We start from the raw sequence: 22606 nt of genomic DNA on the forward strand, positions 1-22606 counted from the left end.
ACACAAAGAGCCCAAAATACAGTACTTGTGAGCACGTGCTGGTTGCTCACACACACCAAGGGATCTGATCGGTTGCAACTAGTAAAGTGCCTTTACTTAAACAGTAACAGAATCCTAGCTTCCCCTGTCCTTGGACAGAGTTCTAGTCTTATCCTCACCAGGAGTCTCTAGGGACCTGGCAGTCTATATTAGACCAGGATTCTTGACTATTCTCCTATTTACTCAACTATTCCCTTTCCCAAAATGAACCCAAATCTTGGGTTTCAACCAAAGCAGTTGTATGGATAGAGGATAAATCCCATCTAAAAGTTTACGTTCCAACATTATGGATTTAAGGGTCTTTGGTTTAAAAAAAAATAAAAAATCCCCCAAAGTCACAAGATAGGAAAAAAATAAAAGAAACCCCTATCCCCCAAGGCTTCCTTGTCACATCCTCACCCCTGAGGCCACGTGGAAAGAGCTGCCATACAAGAGGGAAAAGGGAGAGAGAAGAGCTTGTGATTGGTGCTTGTGAAAGAGCCCGTCACCGTGTGTAAACCTGTGTGGAAGCATTACAAGTTGCACTCCTTGCTGGACCCATGTGAGCCAGCACTCAGGAAGTCACACATCTCATTCTTCTGGCTAGAAGGCAAATCACTACAGAGGGAAAGGAAGAGTGAGGTGAGCAAGCCCCAGAGCCAACGTCTGACGAGTGCACACGCACAGTGATCCCACATAAGTATTAGCTCATCGCAATCTAACACCACCTTTTTGTACAGGAACAGAAGTGTCACCATAAGAGAACAATAAAGTAGAATGGCTGAGATCTTCCATTTGAGCGGAGCCGGAGGGGGACATGTGTTTATGCCATTTACCCCATGATGAAGTAAAATCATCTCAGCTGGATAAAATGTAAACCATGCGCTTCTGAAGCCTCGCTGAGAAAAAACATTTGTAAGCAATGTAATACGTATCTGCAAGGCAGGAGGCTGCAGAGGGGCGCTTGCTAATGAAAGCATCTGCCCGTACCACACCTTCCTGTGGTTTTACAAGCAGGCTGATTGCGCCATAAGCATTTCTGCAGTGAAATGGACTTCTCAGTATTTAGTGAGCAAGAAACCACCCCCCCCGCTATAAACACAAAATAAAACAGCTTTTCAAATGCACGTAGCGTGGAGAACACACAACTTCATTAAACTAGCCTGAAGTGAAAACTGAGACCATGGCGATGTTGTAATTGACGGATATTATTGCAGCAATGTCATCCTTCTGTATTGGTGAATGTGGGTCCAGTGAAGAGAATGTCCAGTGTTTCTTTGGTGTGTGTGGTATTAATATTACAAACCCTGGGTGCTTTGAACAGCACAACATGAAACTTTTAGACAACCTGCTAATGAAAACAGCGTGAAATGAACCAGTTTTCTACCAGAAGAGCATAACCCACAACCCAATTTTTAAAAAGGCAATCAGCTTCGTAAGTCACCATCCATGCTGCTTTCTATTAAAAATATGGCAACAAAGATGAAAAACCACATTAAAAATGTTCATATCCTGAATGAGCAAAAAATGATTTTGAAATGTACAGTTGTGCTGTAAGTTTTCTATGAGTTATGTGACACAGATCTAAACACACACACACAAAACCCTGTTGGGAGTTTAACCAAATGTGAATCGTGTGTGTTTGCACCACTGTCCAGTCTGAATTTTTAGCAGCTTTCTCCCCATCCTTGCCCCTGATCCAAGTATTCCAAAATCTACTTTAGGAAGTAAAAATCTGGACACTGCTGCAGGGTCCTTTTTCTTCAATATTCAACAATGCAGACAGAATTCAGAGGCAGCAAGTGCCCTTATGGAATAAGTCAGAAGTATAGATCTAGCTAATTTACAAAACATCACCATCACAGTCATCTTGGGTAAATAAAAAGGTTCTTCTGGTTTACAAAATTAAAGTCTGACCTTTGCGTTCCAGGCACTACTTAACTCAACATGTAAGGTTTACTACAGCATTGCTGGGGGAGGGATTCTTTCTGCAAGGCCTGTGATCCTTCCTAGGTGCTCATTAACGGTGTCCAGTGTATGCCTTGAACCAGGACGTCACGGAGGCTGCAGCAGAAGAGATCATTCCGCCTGCGCTGCTGCTGGCGATAGGCTGGGAGGCCTGCGTGCTCTGGCTCTGTAACATCTCTACCGGCTGAGAGGGGATATCACAGAATCTAGGGCTTGGCAGATTCTCCCAGTCCGTCCCTAGGTCAGTCTCTTCATCGCTGACGTGCTCGTCTCCACTCTCATCCGTTTCACCAGCAGCACCAGGATCCACAAACTCCATGGAGTCTTCGAGATCAGCACTTATTTCAAATGGCCCAGACCTGTGAACACATCGACACAATCCCATCAGACCCTACAGTGGAAAACAGCAGAGAAACTACACCTTGGGTACATTGGGAAGCAGATCAAGGCCAAGTAAGAGTGTAAATCAGCTATATTACATGGTTACCATGTCTCTTTATTAGTTGGCTGAGAGAAATACTCAGTGATGACTGTGTATGCTGAGGAAATGGTAGGTGATATTGAAGTTTTGGTCTACAGAGCAATGAAAAGGGAGGAATTTCTAACAGTGCTCTGCTTTGGACTTTGAAACATTAAAAAAGCTGCAGAGTAATTATTGACCGACAGCCATGATGGTGGTAGTCTCTGACTGCTACAGAACAGCCGGTTTTAATTTTTAAAGCTAGCTCAGTATAAAATTAAATATACTGGGATGTGTTCAACATGAAATTACCCATTGTAGATCTCCACCATGTACAAGATCCAGGACAAACTCATAGGTGGAACTCAGGAGCCCCTATTTATAAATGTATTTGCTCAACCTGATTGTACTGTCCTGTGTGGCCACGCAAGAAGCATGGGTTTATTTTCTGCCCCCATCTTGACCTGAGAAGACCAGAATGGCCCTCTAACTCCTATCTCCTGCCTGGTGTGCACAGGGCATCCAACAGCACAGGTGGCATTTCCCAATTTTCAAGTCTTCACAACCTTAATGTTCTTTTAATGTAGTTTCATAATTTCCTGGATTTTTTTAAAAAACAAACTGAAAAAAACCCAATACAAATTCCATCATCGTTTGGCAGCACGTTGAGTCCCTCGTGACTCATCAGCAAGGTTATACCTCTAAATCTTCTGATAAGCTAAACAGATCGATCTCTTTATGTCTCTTATTGTAAAGCATTTTCTAAAGCCTTCAGATAATTTTTTCGCTCTTTTCTGCACTCTCTCCAATTCTACATCATCTTTTTAAAAACATGGACAGAGTTTTATGACATACAGGTCCCCAACGCTCTCCTCCCTCCTTTCCACAAGGGAACCGTCTTGATTGCCACATAGGTTTGCTAGGTCAGCACCTTCCACAGCTGCAGAGGAGGAGCAGGATCAGCCCCTTCTAGCAATACTAACCATGATGCTAAGTCAAACCTTTCAAATTTAAAAAGAAATTCTACATTATGAAGACAAGACACAAACGTTCCATCTATTTACCTGCCCAAGTTTTCAGTGTCTGGACTGACCAGGTACATAAGGTTCCTGAGCGTATGTAGTGGATGCAATAAATCTAAATTTACATGCTAGAAAAAGGGAGAGAGAGGAAAAAAACTAGTTACTGGAGGATCCTTATAACTCCAGTTATTGTAAAATATATTCAAAGAATCTAAATATGTATTCACCAGACCTGAGAAAAACAAAGATAAAGGATATTGGCATTCAGCTTCTTCACTGCCCGAGTAAACTTCCGCCTGCTGAGGTTCTCGCTACAGAACTCGCTGGTAAAAAAAAGAAAAAACACACACACACAAACTGAAAAGCTGTTCATATTGTCTTGAATCAGTAACTTGATCTGTATTTCATAGCACTCTGCCTTGGCTTATCACCATATGCTTACAGATGAACACGCCCATGTTAAACATTTGTTTAAATCAAATCATAGCACCAGTGTCTGGAGCATTTGTGAGAACACATATCCTCACATTGCACGCTCACTAATTTTTACCAGACAACACCCATTTGGGCCCAGATTCTGCCCACCTTATTCCCGTGAATACTGCCGCTGGCTTCAACAGGGGTAAGTTAGGAGAACAGAAAGGCCCATTATGCCCATTTCTCTTAGCAGCCTAAACCTCTAGCTTTAAATACTGAAAAAGTCTCTGTAGCTTTTGGTTCAGACCTCTGCAGGGGTGACTGAGCCCTCACCGGCCTAGGTAGATAAATTGAACTCCATACAGTCTGCTGGATAGGGAGCCCCTCTGCTCTGCACGGACATTAAAGACTCAATGGCACTTCTAAAAAATGTGGCGTTTGCATAGTGCTTCCCATTGGTTTGGCTCCCCACCCCAGAGATGGCTGCACTGTAGTGGGGCAGTGCGCACTGTCCAGCTCCATGCTGCAGCCCTTTCTCAGCATGACTAGTACTGAGTCACATGACTAAGTTGTTGAACTGGGCTATAGAACTGAAGTTCTGCGGGTTCCTTTCGGATGAGAAGTGTGATATTAATCCTATGTCATATTTCGTTCCTAAATTGAAGTCACTGAATGCTTGTAGTGAAAAGCTGCAAACCCGACCTATCCCGAAAACTCTGGGCTCTCAAAAACATTAACGGGGCTCCAAGCTCCTATTAGCCCCGCCAAAGACAAGTACGTTGCACAAAAATGTAAACGTAAAACTATTACAAAGCAGCCAGCCCAGGTAACAGCTTCTTGTAGGATATTCTCACAGAACAGGAGTGAACTAAAGGCAGCTCAAAAGTGGTCAGAGATTCAGCTTCTTAAAAATGTGGAACTACTTGCCTGTTACACAACTTCTTGGGGAGATTTACGTCAAGTATATGAGACAAAATGTTAACGAGTTGAGTTGCATAGCACAATGCAGCACTGATGGTATAGGCAGGATTATTGTGCTCCATATCTAAAAGAAATAAAGAAATCATTCCAATATGATTTAATCATATCTGATCTGTTAATGAAACAGACCCAAGACAGTGTCGTTTATCGGTATTCAGAACCTTGGGAATCCAATTCTCGGTCACAACAAGGCTGCCAGGAGTTGGCAGAAAACAGTAATTCTTGGAATAATTGTTACAATTGCTCTACAGCGTGTAAACCACATTAACAACAACTGACAGTGTTTTTCTTCTCTTACACTTCTGTATTACATACCTCACTAGTGTCTCCCCATCAGAAGAGAATTACAAAGATTTGATCTCTTTAGGACTATGGTGAAAGGGCTCATTTGCAGCTACAAAACTGCACAAAACAATCTGGGGAGATCTCAGTCCTGAAGTGCCTTCTGCTGGCTGCACAACAAAGTTCTACAGCCTGAGCCAGATCACTGAGAAAGTCAATAAGATTTTGCTTCTTACCTGGTCCTTGTGTAGTTTTTTTCTCTTCCACCCAATTGTAATAAGCTGAATAGTCTCCATTATTAGGCAGACTTATCCAAGGCCCTGCAATGCTGATGCTGGTGTCCCCGTTGTGGTCATCACACACCCATCTCCCAGAGAGATACGTCGTTCTCCTGGCTTCTGCAAGCTTGCTCACAGTGCTAGAGGTCATGGCATTGTCACTCTCAGACGAAACATCTGCAGGGTCTCTGAAAAAAAACATTGTTACACAGGGGTTTTAGAGCCCTTTAATACAGGCAATGGGTTTGGTAGCCATTTAGCCACATATCAAAGACAGCAAAATTCCTGAAACAAGAACTTGCAAAAATCTCTGCTCCCAGGATTACTTTTCTTTGCACCCTCTGATCAAAGGCCCAGTTTTTTTGTATTTAAATCTTCCAGTATGTTTTATTTGATTGGTCTATAAAGTTTCCTTTTACACAGTTTAAATTTTCCTTATTTTGTTCAACAGATCCACTGCAACAAACACAGTCAAACTCCTTGGGTGAATATGGGAACTTGTAGCGGCCAGCTTTGCAAAGGCTGTACTGGCCATTCCGGAGCCCAGCCCATGAGTCCAGTTCAGCATGTCACTTAAGTACATGCAGGACTAATTACACGAGTCCTCTCACTGATGGAACTATTCATGTCCTTTGGGCACATGCTTAAATACCTTGCTGAATTGGGGCCTACGTGATGACTTCCTACTAAGGGGTGAAGGGTTCATAACTGGACAAGTTCTGAAATATACAATAAGTTGTTTTGGAAAAGAAAGAAGTTTAGAATGCAATGTTAGAAAATAATGTTAAAATTAAGTGTACAATCCACTTACTATTTACGTCCCTGTGATGCATGGCTAGAAAGGGTTAAACATCCTGCAAAATAAATAACCCTCAAAAGATATGTGGGGAGATATGTAGGAGTAAGGTGGACAATGTAATCAACAGTCCCTGTTTATGCTGTATTCTGATAATCAGAGGTCAAAAAAACATCCTATCATGTAAACAAATTGTAAACACGGGATATCTCAGTATTCATCTCCCTTTGGCTGTACTGTGAATGGTGAGGGAATAAGTAAGTGGCCTTATGTTCCTTCATATAGCTAAGTACCGGTGATGGACCGCCTTCAAAGTCAATTAATTTTTGTTCCCTGGGGAATTCCAACTTGTCAAAAGACATGAAATTGTATAAAAGATCCTTGGGTCCTGATTCTGTAATCTCAGATCTGCTTAGACTTCATCAGGGGAAGTTTGAGTCGCAAGACTGAGGTCCCAGTTATGCTGGTACGCCGTGAATATGAGATTTGGACATCGGATTATAACCTATGAACTATTTCTGAAAACTCTTTGCAACTACAAAGCTCACCATCTCTGCTATGAATCTGCACCTCAATGGACTGAACTCATGTCCGTATGTATATTGATCTTTTAGCCATACTCTCTGTCTCTCTTGTTTTTTAATAAATTTTAGTTTAGTTAATAAGAATTCGCTGAAGCGTGTATTTGGGTAAGATATGGAATATTCAATAACCTGGGAGGTAATGTGTCCGATCCTTTGGGATTGGTAGAACCTTTTCTTTTATATGATGAAGTAAGATTTACAGAATATTTCATCATCTTTGAAGTGGGTACATGAATGGGGGCCCGAGGCTGGATCACTAAGTAAGGTAAAAACAGAAGTTGGTTTGTGCTGGTTTGGTGAATATTGGAATACCCACCAACTTTATGGGGACTGTCTGCCCCATTCTTTGCAGTTCACCCTAACTGAGTGACCACAGCTGGCTCCCCACTAGGACCCCGGTCACAGTCCCCAATATGCCAGTTTGTTTTATTAGGACCACAAGATACAGATTAATACTTAGAAAGCAAATCTATCAACTTGTATTCAGTTTTCTGTCCTAAAAAAAATTTCTGTATTCCATACCTCATGCCAGTCTTCACTTCCTCAATGGGAAAAATGACAGACGTTAGCTCCAGTATGTGTGACCGTCGAAGATTTGCCAAGTGTTCACGTTGGCTTCTCAAATCGTAATTTTTTTTCTCCACCAGGTCTCCGAGCTTGCGGTTATGTCTCTGGATCTTCTCTTTCTTCTCCTGATGCCTCTGAGCCCTGCGGTAAAGCTTCTGGTTCTCATCTTTAATTCTGAGAAGCCCCTCTGAGCCTATGAGAATAACAGCAGGCGTTATCCTTGGAAAATGAACGATGTAATGTAGCTCACATGGAAAGTGAGTCATAGAGTTTAAGGCCAGAAGGGACCACCCAATTATCTTGTCTGACCGCCTGTATATCACAGGTTACCAACACCATCCAGCACCAGTACACTAACCCAACAACTGAAATTACACCAAAATATTATCGCTCACAGGCAGAGAATAGGAGGGACTGAGGTGCACCAATGCCTGAGGCCAGGAATTGATTAAGTGAGATACACCCAGATAATCCCAGCAAGTGTCCCATGCTCCATGCTGCAGAGGAAGGAGAAAAATTCCTAAAGCCACTGCCAATCTCAGCTGGGGGAAAAATTCCTTCCTGGGCCCACATATGATCAGTTAGACGCTGGGCCTGTGAGCAGGAACCAGCCAGCCAAGCACATGAGAGAGAGAATGCTCGGTGTTACCTCACAGCACTGGTGCTTCAGAGACCAAACCCCCCCCAGAATACACAGGGGCAAGGGGATCCCTTCCTGATATTTACAGAAAACCAGATATATGACAGCTTCTTTTTCAAGTTCCCCCCTGCTAAGTGGTACAACCTGTCAGTGGTACAACTTTTCCAAATGTCTATAAAGAAATGATTGAAATTGACACTGAGCTTCTTCTATACTTTCTGTCCAAGTATTTTCTGGACTTTGAGCAGGAATGTCACACTCTCCCAATTTGACTAACTCGCTGGTGTAAACATTTCTATCATGTAGATTAAATGTAGAAATTAGCATGACGCTGGCCAAAATGGTGCACACTGCTGCATGCAAAATGAGTGTGGATCACATCCTTGTTTAGAGTTTGTGCCATCCGCCTTCGCATTGGTACCTGTTCTTTGGCTTGTCACAGTGGGTATGCTCACTCAGGACATGTGGATCCCAACCCAACAAGCCTTTAATTACTGCAAAGTATAGCACTGAACACCACCTTATACTGTCAAACTAAATCATGCTGGCATCCTCAATTACTATAGCTGCCTGTATTCAGCGCGTGAATCAGACACACCACGCCTCAGAAACTTGACTTCATGAACGCCTGTTAACAAAATCATTCACTGCAGAAAAGAGCTTTCACAAACATATGGCGATGGAGACTCAGTGATGATTATCACAATCTTTAAAGAAGAGGCTTCTCAGACATGTTTTAAATATGAAAGGCTTTTCCTTTAGTGAGCTAATTTAAACAATAGCCCTCAGATGACAATGAATTTCACGGTCTATGGTCTCATTAACAATAACATCAGCCAGGTTTTCTTTATACTTGTGGGGGAAAATTGGGCTAGCCCCAATAGTCCAGGCCTCTGCTTACTTGGCCAGAGCTCGCCTTGCGGCTGGCAGGCCCGAGACTAGGCCCAAAGCCTGCACCAAGCTAGGAGTTGTGCTCCGTAACCACTGTAAATGGGGGGGGGGGGGGGGGGCAGGAGAAAGCAGAAAAAGCCCCAGCAACAAGAATAATTTGCAATAGGTGCCTACTGCTTTTGAAATATAATAACCACTTGTGTAACCTATAAGTGTGAAGCAATTATCTAAAATGAGTAACCATGTCTTCCCCCAACCCCATTTGTGTAACCATGCCTCCCCCTACTCCATTTGTGTAACCATGCCTCCCCCTACTCCATTTGTGTAACCATGCCTTCCCCCAACCCCATTTGTGTAACCATGCCTCCCCCTACTCCATTTGTGTAACCATGCCTTCCCCCAACCCCATTTGTGTAACCATGCCTCCCCCTACTCCATTTGTGTAACCATGCCTCCCCCTACTCCATTTGTATGACTACCCCCATTGTGTAACTGTACCCTGTATTGTGTAATAAGCACCCCATAAAAGGCAAGGTTACAACAAGTACTGGAAAGTACCACGGAGACCTTAACCCAAATTGCGCCCATACCAGGCAAGGTTGCAAAAGAATGCTGGAAAGTACCAAAAGACCCTAACTCTCTTATTCCTAATATGGTTATCATTCCTAACTGTATTAATTTGTCTGCGGTTTTAAGCTTTAAAAGTGATGGCGTGCTTTATATCGGGGGAGCAGTTCCTAATGGCTGCTACCCCCAACGCGTTGGTGTGTGTCAATAAACGGGCCTCAGGCTTGAGTCTCTGAACTAAAATCACTGCGTGGGTGGCTTGTTCCACGACCTACTGAAGCATAGTATTCATTTTTTAGTAATTTAAATAATTTTGGAGACATTTCTTAGTTTCTTGGGGAATGCTATCCTGGCGCAGGATAGTTGTTTGGTCAGGACTGAGGCCTGACATTTTATTATCATTTATGTTGCTTGTGAAGCACAGAAGTTTCTGGAGTGATAATACTGTGGGAAAAGAACAGATTCCCTATAGTGTTTATTACTGAAATTAGCTGCCTTGTATTATTTAAAAAACTCTCTCTGTGTTAGAAAGATCATCACAAAAATATCTGACCAGACTATTCAAACTGCTGACCCATAGAAAACTATTGCACAAAACAAGCAATGAGTCCAATCCATGGAAACTATGGTATTAATCTTCACTTGGCCATCCAGTCTAGAGTGCTTTCAGCTTTACAAAATGGCGAAAAATGGACTTTTGACTGAATTGTGGGAAAACTGACTTTTTGCTCCACCAGTGCAGAAAATCTTTATTCATCACCAATTAAACAGTTTCCTTCAAACATTCTCATGCCATCAACACAACCTCTAATAACAATTTAGATCAGATCTCTCAAACACCTTTTAAATAATAAATAATAATAATAATAATAATAAACAGATGGAGAAAAAAATCCACTTTTACATATGTGCACTGCATTTTGAGAGCTACTTTCTTGTTACAAATTCAGCCTTTGTCTTGTACCACTACAGTCAACAGTGAGACGTGAAAGAGATAAGGAGGAGGATGGACCAATGTTTTTTTTAGATATTCCAACATTGAAAAAATATAAAAAAGTTCAAAAGTTGATAAAATTACCAGCTCTCATGACTTAAGGGGAGTATCTGACTGAGCTTGATAAGTTTATGGAGCAGATGGTGTGATGAGATTTCCCACAATGGCACATGACCTAGCCACAACTGCTATTAGCAAATATCTCCAATGGCCAAAGACAGGACACTAGATGGGGAGGGCTCTGAGTTACTACAGAGAATTCTTTCCCGTGTGTCTCAGTGGTGGGTTTCACCCACATGCTCAGGGTCTAACTGATTGCCACGTTTGGAGTCAGGAAGGAATTTTCCCCCGGTCAGAGACCCAGGGGAGGGGGGATCGCACCTTCCTCTGCAGCTTGGGGCCTGGGTCACTTGCTGCTTTGATAAATGATGAATTCTCTGTAACTTGAAGACTTTAAATCAAGATTTGAGGACTACAGTAACTCAGCCAGAGGTTATGGGCCTATTCCAGGAGTGAGCAGGGGAGGTTGTGTGCTCTGCGATCCGCAGGTCAGGCTAGATGATCCCGACTGTCCCTTCTGGCCTTAAAGTCTATGAGTCTATCTGACACCTCCTGAGCCAGGTTTATATGAACACTAAAAAGTGTCCCCCAAATTAGGTCAGACTAGCACGACGTCCCATGTTTGCAATGTAAACACAGCCACACTAGTAACTATCCCATAGAATGTGTGTCAGGTATTTGAGCCTCCCATGATGCTTGCCATCCTGACCTCCCCTCATGGACAGATGGTCCCCGCAGATATTTTAAAAGCTTAGGGCCTGATTTTCGGAGGGGCTGATCACCCCAGTCAATCACAGTTAATGGGAGAGACAGATGCTCAGCATCTCTGAAAATTAATGTTCATTTCTGAAAACTTGAAGAATTTCATGTTCCAAGGTCAAAACTACTTCAAATTCCATAAGAGGCCATGAGGACTCTTCCATCTGGGAGGGATTCCAAGATGGGTGCTAGATTTCATTAACAGCCCCCTGAATGAAATCCTCTGGGATCCACGTGCAAGCATAGGTGTCAAGTTACTAATTTAGGGGTGACTATGCAAATGAGGTTATGTTAGTACAGCAGTGACTATGCTAATAGGGTTTTTTAAATCTGAGCACGATCTGTGAGCTAGACATTTAGAGAAGCCTCGAGCAGACTAAAACTGAGCTGAGCTGTCTCCTGAAACCTGACACACTGCAAATCTCCCGTCTGCGTCAAATCATTACAATGAAAGACACAGAAGGCTAAAGTGCAGCTTTTTCTCTGGCAAAATCCCCTCTGACTCCAGTGAGAGGTGTACAACCCACGTAAGGACTCCAGGAGTTGGCTACAAATCAGGCACCTGATGTGGGCTAATGTTCACTGATAACTTCACGAAATTTAGAGCAGCTCATGAGCTGTTTGATACCCTTTATCATAGTGGCAATGGGCAGGAGTACCAAGCTCTGGAAGCAGCCATCTTTGGAGATACAGCTGAAAGATGGAACAGGCTGCTAAACATTTACTCCATTCAAGCTGTCCCAGAAGGATTTTAACATCCACCCAGCTGAATAATACATATCTACTTTAATTAAAACCCAAACATAAAAGTGATTAACAAAGATCACTCACTGACCCCACTTCCAATAAACCTTCCTGTATTGATCTCCCAAATAAGATCACAAATCAGGTTTAAGAGGGGAGGGTCACTTTTTTCTTTTAAGCTAAAGCTCAATATTACATTGGTTGATGCTCTCTCTTCAAAGCAACACAGGTATTACAATTGGCAGATACATAGACACTACTTACTTCTTGACATTTCATCATTCTCTTTGCAAATGGTTTGTTTCAGCTGCTCAATCCTCATCTTGCAAGACATTATTTTCCATCTCTGAAAAAGAACATGCAGTGATTGCATGACAAAAATTAAATTGAATCCATCACCTTGATATTAACAACACTGACAGCTATAACTCAGAAGTACTGGGATATTTTTAACAAAGCCAGATCCCAAGAATTTCAAATAGTCTCATCTCTGTACAGAAGAATGCCATAAGCAAACAGAAGCTTCCTACAGTAAAGTCAGGCAAAATCAAAGGGTTACTGACTAAATACATAACCAGAAATGATGAATACTGGTAGTTTTGAAAATTCTGTGTGTCCAAAATCAATTTCAGTTTTGTTAGGATCACGCTTTTCAGGCAGGCAGTACAACACCATCTCCAAGTTAAAATGAAACAATAATCTGAAAGATCTAGGACTACAAAGTAGTTAGAAAACTACTGTAGACTTCAAATAACTCACCAGCTGATCAGTTATCCTTTTCCCTTCCATAGCCTTTAAAACACTATGGGAAAAAGATCATAATTGAAGATTAGCTAACAATCATGATTACATGTGGCAAATACAAGAGGCTGGAGATAATGTTTTATCTAAAATTGTTGTAATCAACCAATGACAACACTACCAAAAACTAAACTATAACTTACTGGTTTTGGAATTCACTCTGTTTGTTTTTAAGATGCTTTAACCTCTCCTTCTTGTCTAAAAACCTGTAAGAGAATAGATTAATCTGTTTACTGATGTTATGAACAAAGTATTTTATACAATGAGATAATGCAAAGTATCTGAAACATTAATAAGAGTCCTGAAGTTTAAGAGCACCTAAATCCCAACTGTTTGTCTTAATCTCAGGAAGTTATGGCTAAAGTCATATGAAACCTTACAGAATTCTAAGAGTAGGTCTACTCTGCAATCACGAGGTGCAACCGCAGCTCATGCAGACAGACCCGAGCTATCTTTAACCTAGCTAGTCGGGGTACTGCAGCAGCATGTGCTTCAGCGTGGGTTGTACTAGCTCGCCTGGAACTCTAGGTAATTACTTGCAGGCCTAGCCCACAATACCGCCCAGGTTTCCCGGCAGGCTCTTACAACCTGCTCTGAAGCATGTGCTGCTGTCACTTCACTGCTTCAGTGTGCCAGCTAGCTAGGCTAAAGCTAGCTTGGGTAGGGTCTACACACCCAGTGATTGCAGCGTAGCCATATCCTAGGACACACCATAATATGAACAGAACCCATACGCTGCAGAAACATCTGCTAGTTTGCCATCAAACCCTGTCAGCATTATCCTTAACTACAGCTATTCTCAAAGGTTTACAACTCAGCAATAAGTTTTGTTTAAACAAACACCTCACAGAAATTTCAAAAACTCTCCAGTCATTTAAGATATAAATGGAACTCAAAAAGTCTTTCTGAAGTTTTGAAGTTCAAAAGAACACTGTTTCACAGGCCTTTAGTGAACCAGTTAAGCAAGTCTATTCTGATATTAAAAGGCTATATATGAAAAGCAAATTTTCATACTTTATGCCTACAACAACCATGAAGACACAGAACCAAGAGTTAATAGGGGAGTAGCAAGAGCAATAACTAGGGGAGTTACTAAAAAAAGGGGGGGTGGGGTTTAATCGCTAGTTTTCTGTTAGTTTGCAGACACTGGACTTATTCCCAGGTATCTGATTTGGCATAGTGCCCATCCTGCCCCACACCTCCACTGGGCACCATACGCTAGCATTCCAATCTGAAGATAATTCCATAGAGGATCAGAAGTTTTCTGTGTGGCCTGGGCCACCTCTCCTCCCACTTGTGATGCTATTACATTCCTCTGGCAACTTCAGCAAACACATACATGGAAAAGTAATATTACTAAGCTCTTGGTGTAGTTTAGCTGTCTTTAAAGCAAGCTGATTGCTTGCTTAGGCCTCTTCTCCTTCTCTCACCCTGTCCTTTCTCCTCCGGACGCCGTGTCCAGCCTCCTCCTGCTATAGTACCTGATTGCCTCCATTCCATTCTACCTTAAATATTCTTCTCCTGCTGGTGGTTGGCACCTTCATCCTTACTTATGTGTCCAGATCTGAGGGAGATTCCTGTTTCCTCTCCTGCTCCTCCACAGCCCTATCGCCCTATCCCCAATCAGAAGACTGAGATGCCACCCTCTCACAGCCAGCTGGCTCAAGAGGCCTTCTTCCTCGCCTTTACGCTGAAGAATCTGGACACCTGCAGAGGCTTCTTGGAACAAAGGGAGGAGCCAGCACCATACATCCAGCCAGCTTTCTATGGCCCACAGACCACAGTTTGGGAGCCATTCATTTATAGTAGAAAAGCAGCTTTTTACTAGTTTGAGAGGGAAAAAAAATATGTATCAGAGGGGTAGCCGTATTAGTCTGGATCTGTAAAAGCAGCAAAGAGTCCTGTGGCACCTTATAGACTAACAGAACTATTGGAGCATAAGCTTTTGTGGGTGAAAGCTCATGCTCCAAAACTTCTGTTAGTCTATAAGGTGCCACAGGACACTGTCGTTTTTTTTTTTTTTAAATTATGGTTACTGTTTCCAGCATTGTAGTCATGTTTCCAAGCTAGTGACAGACCTCACCTATACTTCACAAAGCTGCCCTGGTCTAAACGTAGGCTAAGCACTCAAAGGATCAAGGACCAAGGGCAAGTTAATCCTTGACAGGTTAGAATGTTGGGGGTGTTTCTTTGCCTGACCACGTGGATTTGATTTGAGACAAAGGAACCGTGTAAGGCTTGCTTTAAAATGCTGAGGGTTGAGAGCTCACACATATAGTGTCAGTGCTAGATAGAGTTTATTCAGCATTCCTGCTGACAGACTCACACAGTAAAATGGCAGCAGAAGTATTTTTAGTCAAACAAATGTGTGTTATTCTCTAAGAAAAATACGGGAGGTGCTACGGAAGCTAGAGGCAGATCATGAGTTTGAGGAATGTGGTATTACTGGCATTCAACCTGCACAACTCAGCACATTCATCCTTTCTGAACATTCCCAATCTACTAGAGATCATGAAAAATTACACAAGGTGCATCGGACTAGATTTATGTTTACCCTGGAGAAATATACAGGCCTACTGTAACTCTGACTTTTGGCTATAACCAAATGTAACTTTGCCCAAGGACACGCTGCCTAGCAATCATGCATTGAGAGCTTATGGCAATTCTGTATTTTTATAACTAGAACAACAGGTGATGGAAAAAGGAAAACAGTGCTGGAAATCGGACAAAACTAATTGCCCATGTCATGTGTTTCACTTTAGGGAAAATGAAGGCAAATTGTTATGTATTTGGAACCAACTTCAGAGGGGAACTAACAATAGGAGGGAAATGAACACAATGTAAGGCAGCAAAAATTGCAGACTACCACACACACTCCATCAGTAATGTCAAGGAGCTCTCACAGATTTATTTAGCAGGTTTCTTCAAAACACAAAATGCCATCCCTTTAATATGCTCCTAATTTTAATGTATATAAAGGAAATCAGTTATACACACACACACAACATTTTAGTTTAGACGGAAACAAGTGTAACTTCGAATGAACAGTTATAGATATTCCTATTACATGTAACTGAGAAGATGTAGAATATCTAAAGTTGTACATTAAATCTGTAAGCAAAGGAAGGTTTCTCTAGCTTCAAGTACCAACAGACAGGTCTCTCTAAGTATACGTTCCTCTGAATTATTTCTCTAGGGTCAGCAATCATTAGAAAGAAACAACTGGAAAAGAGCAGTTATTAATTGCAGCAATGCCAAAAGTGGGAATTGATAGGGATAGCTGTCACTGTATCCATTTGTTATAAAACCCTACACATTGTAGAACTAGTGTGTACATTTGATTGTATCCCTCTTCGTATGTCACTTTTCTTCAGGGCAAGAAAGATATTTTTGTATGTATTTTATGGCGCCTAGCACAATAGAATTCTGACCCGGATTGGCACCCACAGATATTACAGGTCCTGATCTCGTGTGCACACACATATATGCTTAACTTTGCGTGCGCAAGTAGTCCCACTGAAATGGGACTACAGGATTGGGGCTCTAAGTTTTAAATAAATAAATAACAGACTCTTTTTACTTAATAATGACTGAATTCCTTAATTATACCACTAACTTCTGATGTGGACAAAATGTAATTCTTTACCTCTACTTCAACTACTGGGAAATGTACTCTCCTCTTGCTGCATGCATCCTGGAAGAAGACTATACCTACCAAGTCCATATTTAATGTGAGAAAAAGGAAAAAGCTTTTTTGTCCCAGTCAAAAAATGTAATGCAAATTTTCATTATGTTTCAGTTTTTGTATTTTCCACCAGAGCCTGTAAGTTTCCAGTAAATAGCAAATGAATACCTGCAGAATTACTGTCATCAGAGCATTTTTAAAAAAACAAACAAACGTTGCCCTTATTGTTTCCAAGTCAGGTAATGATAGATTTGATAAGCTGGCAAACAAGCATTCTAGGCTGACAAATAGATGGCGTAAAAAGAAAGGCCTCTTTTGCCGGAAAGCAATGATCATTGGTTGACCTGTCAACTGATTAACGGAACTGTAATTTGAATACAAGTACAGTATAAATATTGACTGCCAGATAAAAATGGAAGAATGGCCCATCTACTTGAGTTTCCTCCTTCTAACCATAGAACACTCATTACTTCCAAACATGCACTGTATCTGACCATAAATAAGGCTGCGAGTTTGTCACGGAATCTGAGACTTTCCAGGACCTCCATGACTTCTGCGGCGGCCAGTGCGACTTGGGTGTGGGAGGGGACACTTATCTTGGGAGGCTCCCCAGAAGCAGTGACATGTCCCTCCCTCTCAGCTCCTAGCTCCGTGCGGTGCCTCCGCCCGCAGGAGTACTTTTATATAGTACAAGTCATGGACAGGTCAGAGGCTGTGAATTTTTGTTTACTGCCTGTGACCTGTCCATGTCTTTTACTAAAAATACCCGTGACTAAAATGTGGCCTTAACCATAAACCATGACTTACAGAAAGTGTACTTGCTTAAGACACCCAAGTTAATTCTTGGCTTTGGCATTTGTCATCTGTAAACAGTATTGCAAAGCTATCTGATTGACAGGTCTGGTTAACTCCCAGAAAAATTAATCATCCGTGCTCAAATGCAAAGGTGTTGGCATGGATTTCAAACGTGCCAAGATGCCCTATATGAATAATGGAAAGAAGGATGTTGGTGTTTATATTACTGGAGGACTTCCGGACACATCAGTCTTAATTATGGTTGCACTTTAGTAATTAACCTAAATAGAGTTTCAGTCTCACACTCAAAATTAGGTATGACAGTTCCTATCAAGGATGAGCATCATCTTCCAGTGTGAACTACCATTATATGTAATTTTTGCCAGACATATGATCAACTTCAATCCTATTATAGTTTAACAATTAGCATATAATATTCTCCAGCACAAAGCAGTCTAAAATGATATGAAGCTCAGTGCTGGAATATGAAAAGTGACTAATAGCTCATAACGCTAAATACTCTAGAGTACAGGAAAAACTAATAATAAAAATTCCACAGTCTGGAATGAATAGCGATACATTTATTTTTAACTTCTACCCTTCCAGCCCTCCTCCCCCACAAAAATCCCCCAGTAATGTGTTTAATCAATACAAACGGTGGGCCCAATCCTACTCCAGTTGAAAAAAAAAATAGGAAAAGTGTCACTAACTTCACGAAAAGCAGGTCTGGAGCTTGTATGAGGTATGGTTCTCCTCTGTCTTTCATTACATGGGTAATCCTGAAGTTGAATTACCCAGGTCATGCATAGGACTGATAGGATCAAGGCAAGGGCCATCTGTGTGTCTTGAATGGCACTGAACAAATTGCTGGCGCTACACTAATCTAGGCACTACTTCAATATAGATAAATTAATAATTAATAATAATAAAGGCAACCGTGACCAGATAGCAAGTGTGAAAAATTAGGACAGGAGGTGATGGGCAACAGGCACCTATAGAAGAAAAAGCTCTAAGTATTGGGACTGTCATGATAACATTGGGACATCTGGTCATCCAAAAAAAGGGACACGAATTGAAATCTAGTCAATTAAAAAAAACAAGTTCAAGTACTTCCAGTGACTGCACTGCTCCGGAGTATCTCTGCCAATGTATGTGATCACATTTTTAAAAATCCTTCTCTCCCCACCCCACTGCTGTGTGAAAGACTCACACAAATAGCAAAAACTGAATGAAAAGAGGAAACAATGAAAGAAATGATCCATAAAATGCTCTCAATTGCAGAAACTAAAATAAAGATTGCTCTTCTAGAATATTTCAGTTAGTCACCTTAGCTGTTACTTGTAACAATAGTAGGTACAAATTTTCCCACAGAAAGGTGTGATTTTTTGTAGTTGGTGTACCACTAATCTTACAATAAAAAAGAATGACAAGAAACACAAGAATTATTAAGTTACGTTCATACCATTCAGTCTCCTGCTACAGAGGTGAATTCACATTAATTCTATGTAATGGATTAATAAGAAGCTGTTGTATGGTGGCCCTATGGCTACACAAATCCTGGACTGTGAGCTCAGTGTTTGTGTAAATAGACTGGATTTATCTAAAGGACAGCTGCCACTCAGAACCTGGTGCACAGCAGTGAAACTCGAGAGTCATGCTGGTGCCTGGTAATGCCAGGGCCGCCCAGAGGATTCTGGGGGCCCGGGGTCTTCGGCAGCGGAGGGCCCCCGCTTCAGCAGTAATTCGGCAGCGGGGGGCCCTTCCATTCCGGGACCCGCCGCCGAAGTGCCCCGAAGACCCGCGGCGGGACCCCCGCCACCGAATTACCGCCGAAGTGCAGCTGCCTCTTCGGCGGTAATTTGGCAGCGGGGGGGTCCCCGCCGCGGGTCTTCGGGGCACTTCGGCGGCGGGTCCCGGAACGGAAGGGCCCCCCGCCGCCGAATTACCGCCGAAGACCCAGCTGCACTTCGGCGGCGGGTCCCGCTTCGGCGATAATTCACTGGCGGGGAGTCCTTCCGCCCCGGAACGACCCCCCCGCCGGCGAAGACCGGGAGCGGAAGAGTTTTCCGGGCCCCCTGGAGTGAGTGAAGGACCCCACTCCAGGGGCCCCGAAAAACACTCGTGGGGGCCCCTGCAGGACCCGGGGCAAATTGCCCCTCTTGCCCCCCCCCTCTGGGCGGCCCTGGGTAATGCTACAAGCAGCCATAGACCCTGGGGGTATTCAGCGGGGAAGGCGGCCCCCAAAATGAAGGCTGCTAGAGGAATAGAGTAGTGGAGACCTCTCCATGGATGCAACTAGAAGGCAGTGAGAGAGGAGAAGAAACAAAACTCCTTCTCACTTCCAGCAGTTGGAAGGACATAGCTCAAATTTATAAGACTCTGGCCAAAGATGAATGAGGAAGATGGAACTTCCAAGTAAGGTCCAGAGAAAGCATTATGGCAGAAATCTCAGCACCCATCATATCAAATGGGAATGAAACGGACAGCTGGGCTTTTCATCAGAGCATTGGCTCTAGAACAAAAGCCCCCTCCCCCCTTTGTTTTTCATAGCCACTTCCAATGAGATTGGTATCAGATAATCTTCTCAATCCTTAGCAATTATGGAAGGATAGCTGTCACTCTATAGCAGGGGTAGGCAACCTATGGCACGTGTGCCGAAGGCGAGACGCGAGCTGATTTTCAGTGGCACTCACACTGGCCACCGGTCTGGGGGGCTCAGCATTTTAATTTAATTTTAAATGAAGTTTCTTAAACATTTTAAAAACCTTATTTACTTTACATACAACAATAGTTTAGTTATACATTATAGACTTATAGAAAGAGACCTTCTAAAAACGTTAAAATGTATTATCAACATGCGAAATCTTAAATTAGAGTGAATAAATGAAGACTCGGCACACCACTTCTGAAAGGTTGCCGACTCCTGCTCTATAGTAAAGACTGCAGCTGAGTTTCCTGGTCTTGGTCGAACTCTTGATGCTAGAAAAAGGATAGAAGCCCCCAAATGCCCATTTAAGTTCCAGACTCACAAAATCAGATCATCACAGAAGCTGTGGTTAACCCCTAACACACCCTTAAACAAATGTTAGTTTCCATCTATTTTGGGAAGGCTAAAATATAGTCAATTTGTATTCTATGACACTAATAAGAGCAGAGATCAGACTAAAGCCCCAGTCCTTCAAGATGGTTAACATGGGGCTCCCTGTAACCCATGCCCCACAGAATTCATTACAACTAAATGGCATACGGGTTCCATTATGTGGATCAGTTTGCAGACCAGGTCATAAGTGGACTATCTACATTTAAGTTGTATTGGAGAAAGGGTCACTTTTAGCTACATGAAAGGTCCAGCATATGATTATGTACTAGTACAAATCTGGGTGAGTCAATATATCTAAAGAAAATTTTTTACATTTAAAAAGTCAGTAGAACATCCTGAGTGAAGTGGCAAGTAATGACATGAATGTGATTTTAAGATCAGTCGGCTAAGAAGAGACGCTAATTTCCTTGACCAGTCTTACACCAAATGTACTTGGTATCCTTCAGCCAAAAGTAAAGACCCAAACATAGAAACCTGTTCCCCACCTTCCCAAAACAGTCCAAGAAATCACACACAGCAGCTGCAAATGAAGCCTCAGCTAAAGGACTATAAATATGGTAAGAGCATAAATGACAAAAACTGGGACAATCCTTCAGACAGACAGCGCTGTGCAGACTATTTATTGGGAATCTCAGATGGTCATCTTGTAGCATGTAGGATGCCACAATAGTTGAAAATATATTATGGAAGTGCATAGTTAAACCAGAACATAGTTTGCAGCCTTAATACTTATTCAAATAACCTTGCCATCCAGCCAGCTCTTTGCAGAAAGGAACTATTAGGTCTGAATTTTTTTTTTAAGTGAACAGTACAATATTTGGACAATTTAAAACATGTAAGATCAGAACTGTTTCTATGGAAAGGAATAAATATAAGGCTTTCACGCAAAACAAGGTGTCTGATTTTACCAGTCTATCATAGAATTTTGAAACTCCATACATATATGCATTTTAAATAGGTTACTATACTTTTGTTTCCACCTCTGAATATTTTTAAATATATTTCCATTTGTATTAGTTACACAGTGGTATGTCATGGCATTTGTTATCAGATGCATTTGTTGACAAATGTTTCACAATCTCCCCAGCGGGCAGGAGGATGGAACAAGACCCCGGACACAGCCCCATCTCCCTGCAATCCCTCCCACTATGAACCCCCCCCCCACCCCAAATCTCCTGACTGGGGGAAGGAAGCTTAAGATCCCAGCTGGCGTGGAAGCTAAAGAGCCCCCAGACCTACCAATCTTCCCAGCTGGGGGAGGAGCAGCTCAACACCCTCCAACCCTATCTCCGGCGTGGGGAGCTCAGACCCCCACTCCCCATTGTCCCTGGCCGGGAAGGGGCCAGCTCAGGACCCCCCCCCCATCTCCCTGGCCTGGGGACAGCTCAGCACCCCCAGCCCATCTCTCCGATCCGGGGAGAGCTCAGGACCCCCCCCATCTCCCCAGCCTGGGGACAGCTCAGGACCCCCTGTCCCCCATCTCCCTGGCTAGGAGGGGGGAAACTCAGGACCACCCATCTCCTCGGTCGGCAGGGGAGAGCTCAGGATCACCTGCCCATCACCCCGCCCCGGCCGGGAGAGCTCAGGACCCCGCCCATCACCCCGCCCCGGCCCGGGAGAGCTCGGACCGCCCCGCCCATCACCCCGCCCCGGCCCGGGAGAGCTCGGGAAGCTCAGCCCCCACCCCCCCGCATCTCCCGGCCGGGGCCGCGCGGCGCCGCCGCCGCCGCTACCTCTCGGAGTCGCGCCCGTCGAAGAAGACGAAGTCCCCGCCGCGGACGCACTTGGCGCAGGTGAGGCGGCGGCGGGTGGTGTTACACAGCGGGCACCGCTCCACCGCCACATACAGCCCCTCGGCGGCGTCCTCCTCGCCCAGCGCCCCGGCCCCGGCCCCGGGCCCCCGCCAGCCCGGCCCCGGCCCCAGCCCCGGCCCCGGCCAGCAACCGCCGGCAGACGCCATGACGGGCCCGCCGCTCACGTGGGACTTTGTTTTCAACCGCGGGCATGCCGGGAAAAGGGGCGGGGCCGAGGGGAGGGGGCTTGAGGGAGGGAGCGGGGGCGGGGCGAGTGGGGCAGGCAGGTGTGTGGGGAGGAATCAGGCAGAGGGAATGGTGAGTGGGGCAAGCAGGGGAAGGGGGCAAGCAGGCAGGCTGTGGGGGGGAGGGGGAGTGAGCGTGGGGCAGGTGCAGGAGAAGGG

At 43.6% G+C, this 22606-nt stretch overlaps 1 protein-coding gene across 2 annotated transcripts; it reads right to left on the bottom strand.

Annotated features, from left to right (window-relative positions):
* Nucleotides 1-284: 284 nt before the first annotated feature.
* On the bottom strand, nucleotides 285-22292 carry ATG14 (autophagy related 14). 2 transcript variants are annotated; one of them, XM_039537783.1, is made up of 10 exons: nucleotides 22143-22292; nucleotides 12973-13035; nucleotides 12788-12830; nucleotides 12293-12374; nucleotides 7329-7566; nucleotides 5385-5614; nucleotides 4813-4930; nucleotides 3701-3791; nucleotides 3511-3596; nucleotides 285-2345 (listed from the first exon to the last, which is right to left on the bottom strand). In XM_039537783.1, the coding sequence occupies exons 3-10, from the start codon at nucleotides 12815-12817 to the stop codon at nucleotides 2039-2041; spliced, it is 1182 nt and encodes a 393-aa protein (XP_039393717.1). In that variant the 5' UTR covers nucleotides 12818-12830; nucleotides 12973-13035; nucleotides 22143-22292; the 3' UTR covers nucleotides 285-2038. The 2 variants fall into 2 exon arrangements, with proteins under 2 accessions (XP_039393717.1, XP_039393716.1); XM_039537782.1 differs by lacking the exon at nucleotides 22143-22292 and adding an exon at nucleotides 14335-14697.
* Nucleotides 22293-22606: the final 314 nt, after the last annotated feature.

Source organism: Mauremys reevesii, linkage group 4 (assembly GCF_016161935.1).
Source record: "Mauremys reevesii isolate NIE-2019 linkage group 4, ASM1616193v1, whole genome shotgun sequence".
NCBI classification, from domain to species: Eukaryota; Metazoa; Chordata; order Testudines; family Geoemydidae; genus Mauremys; species Mauremys reevesii.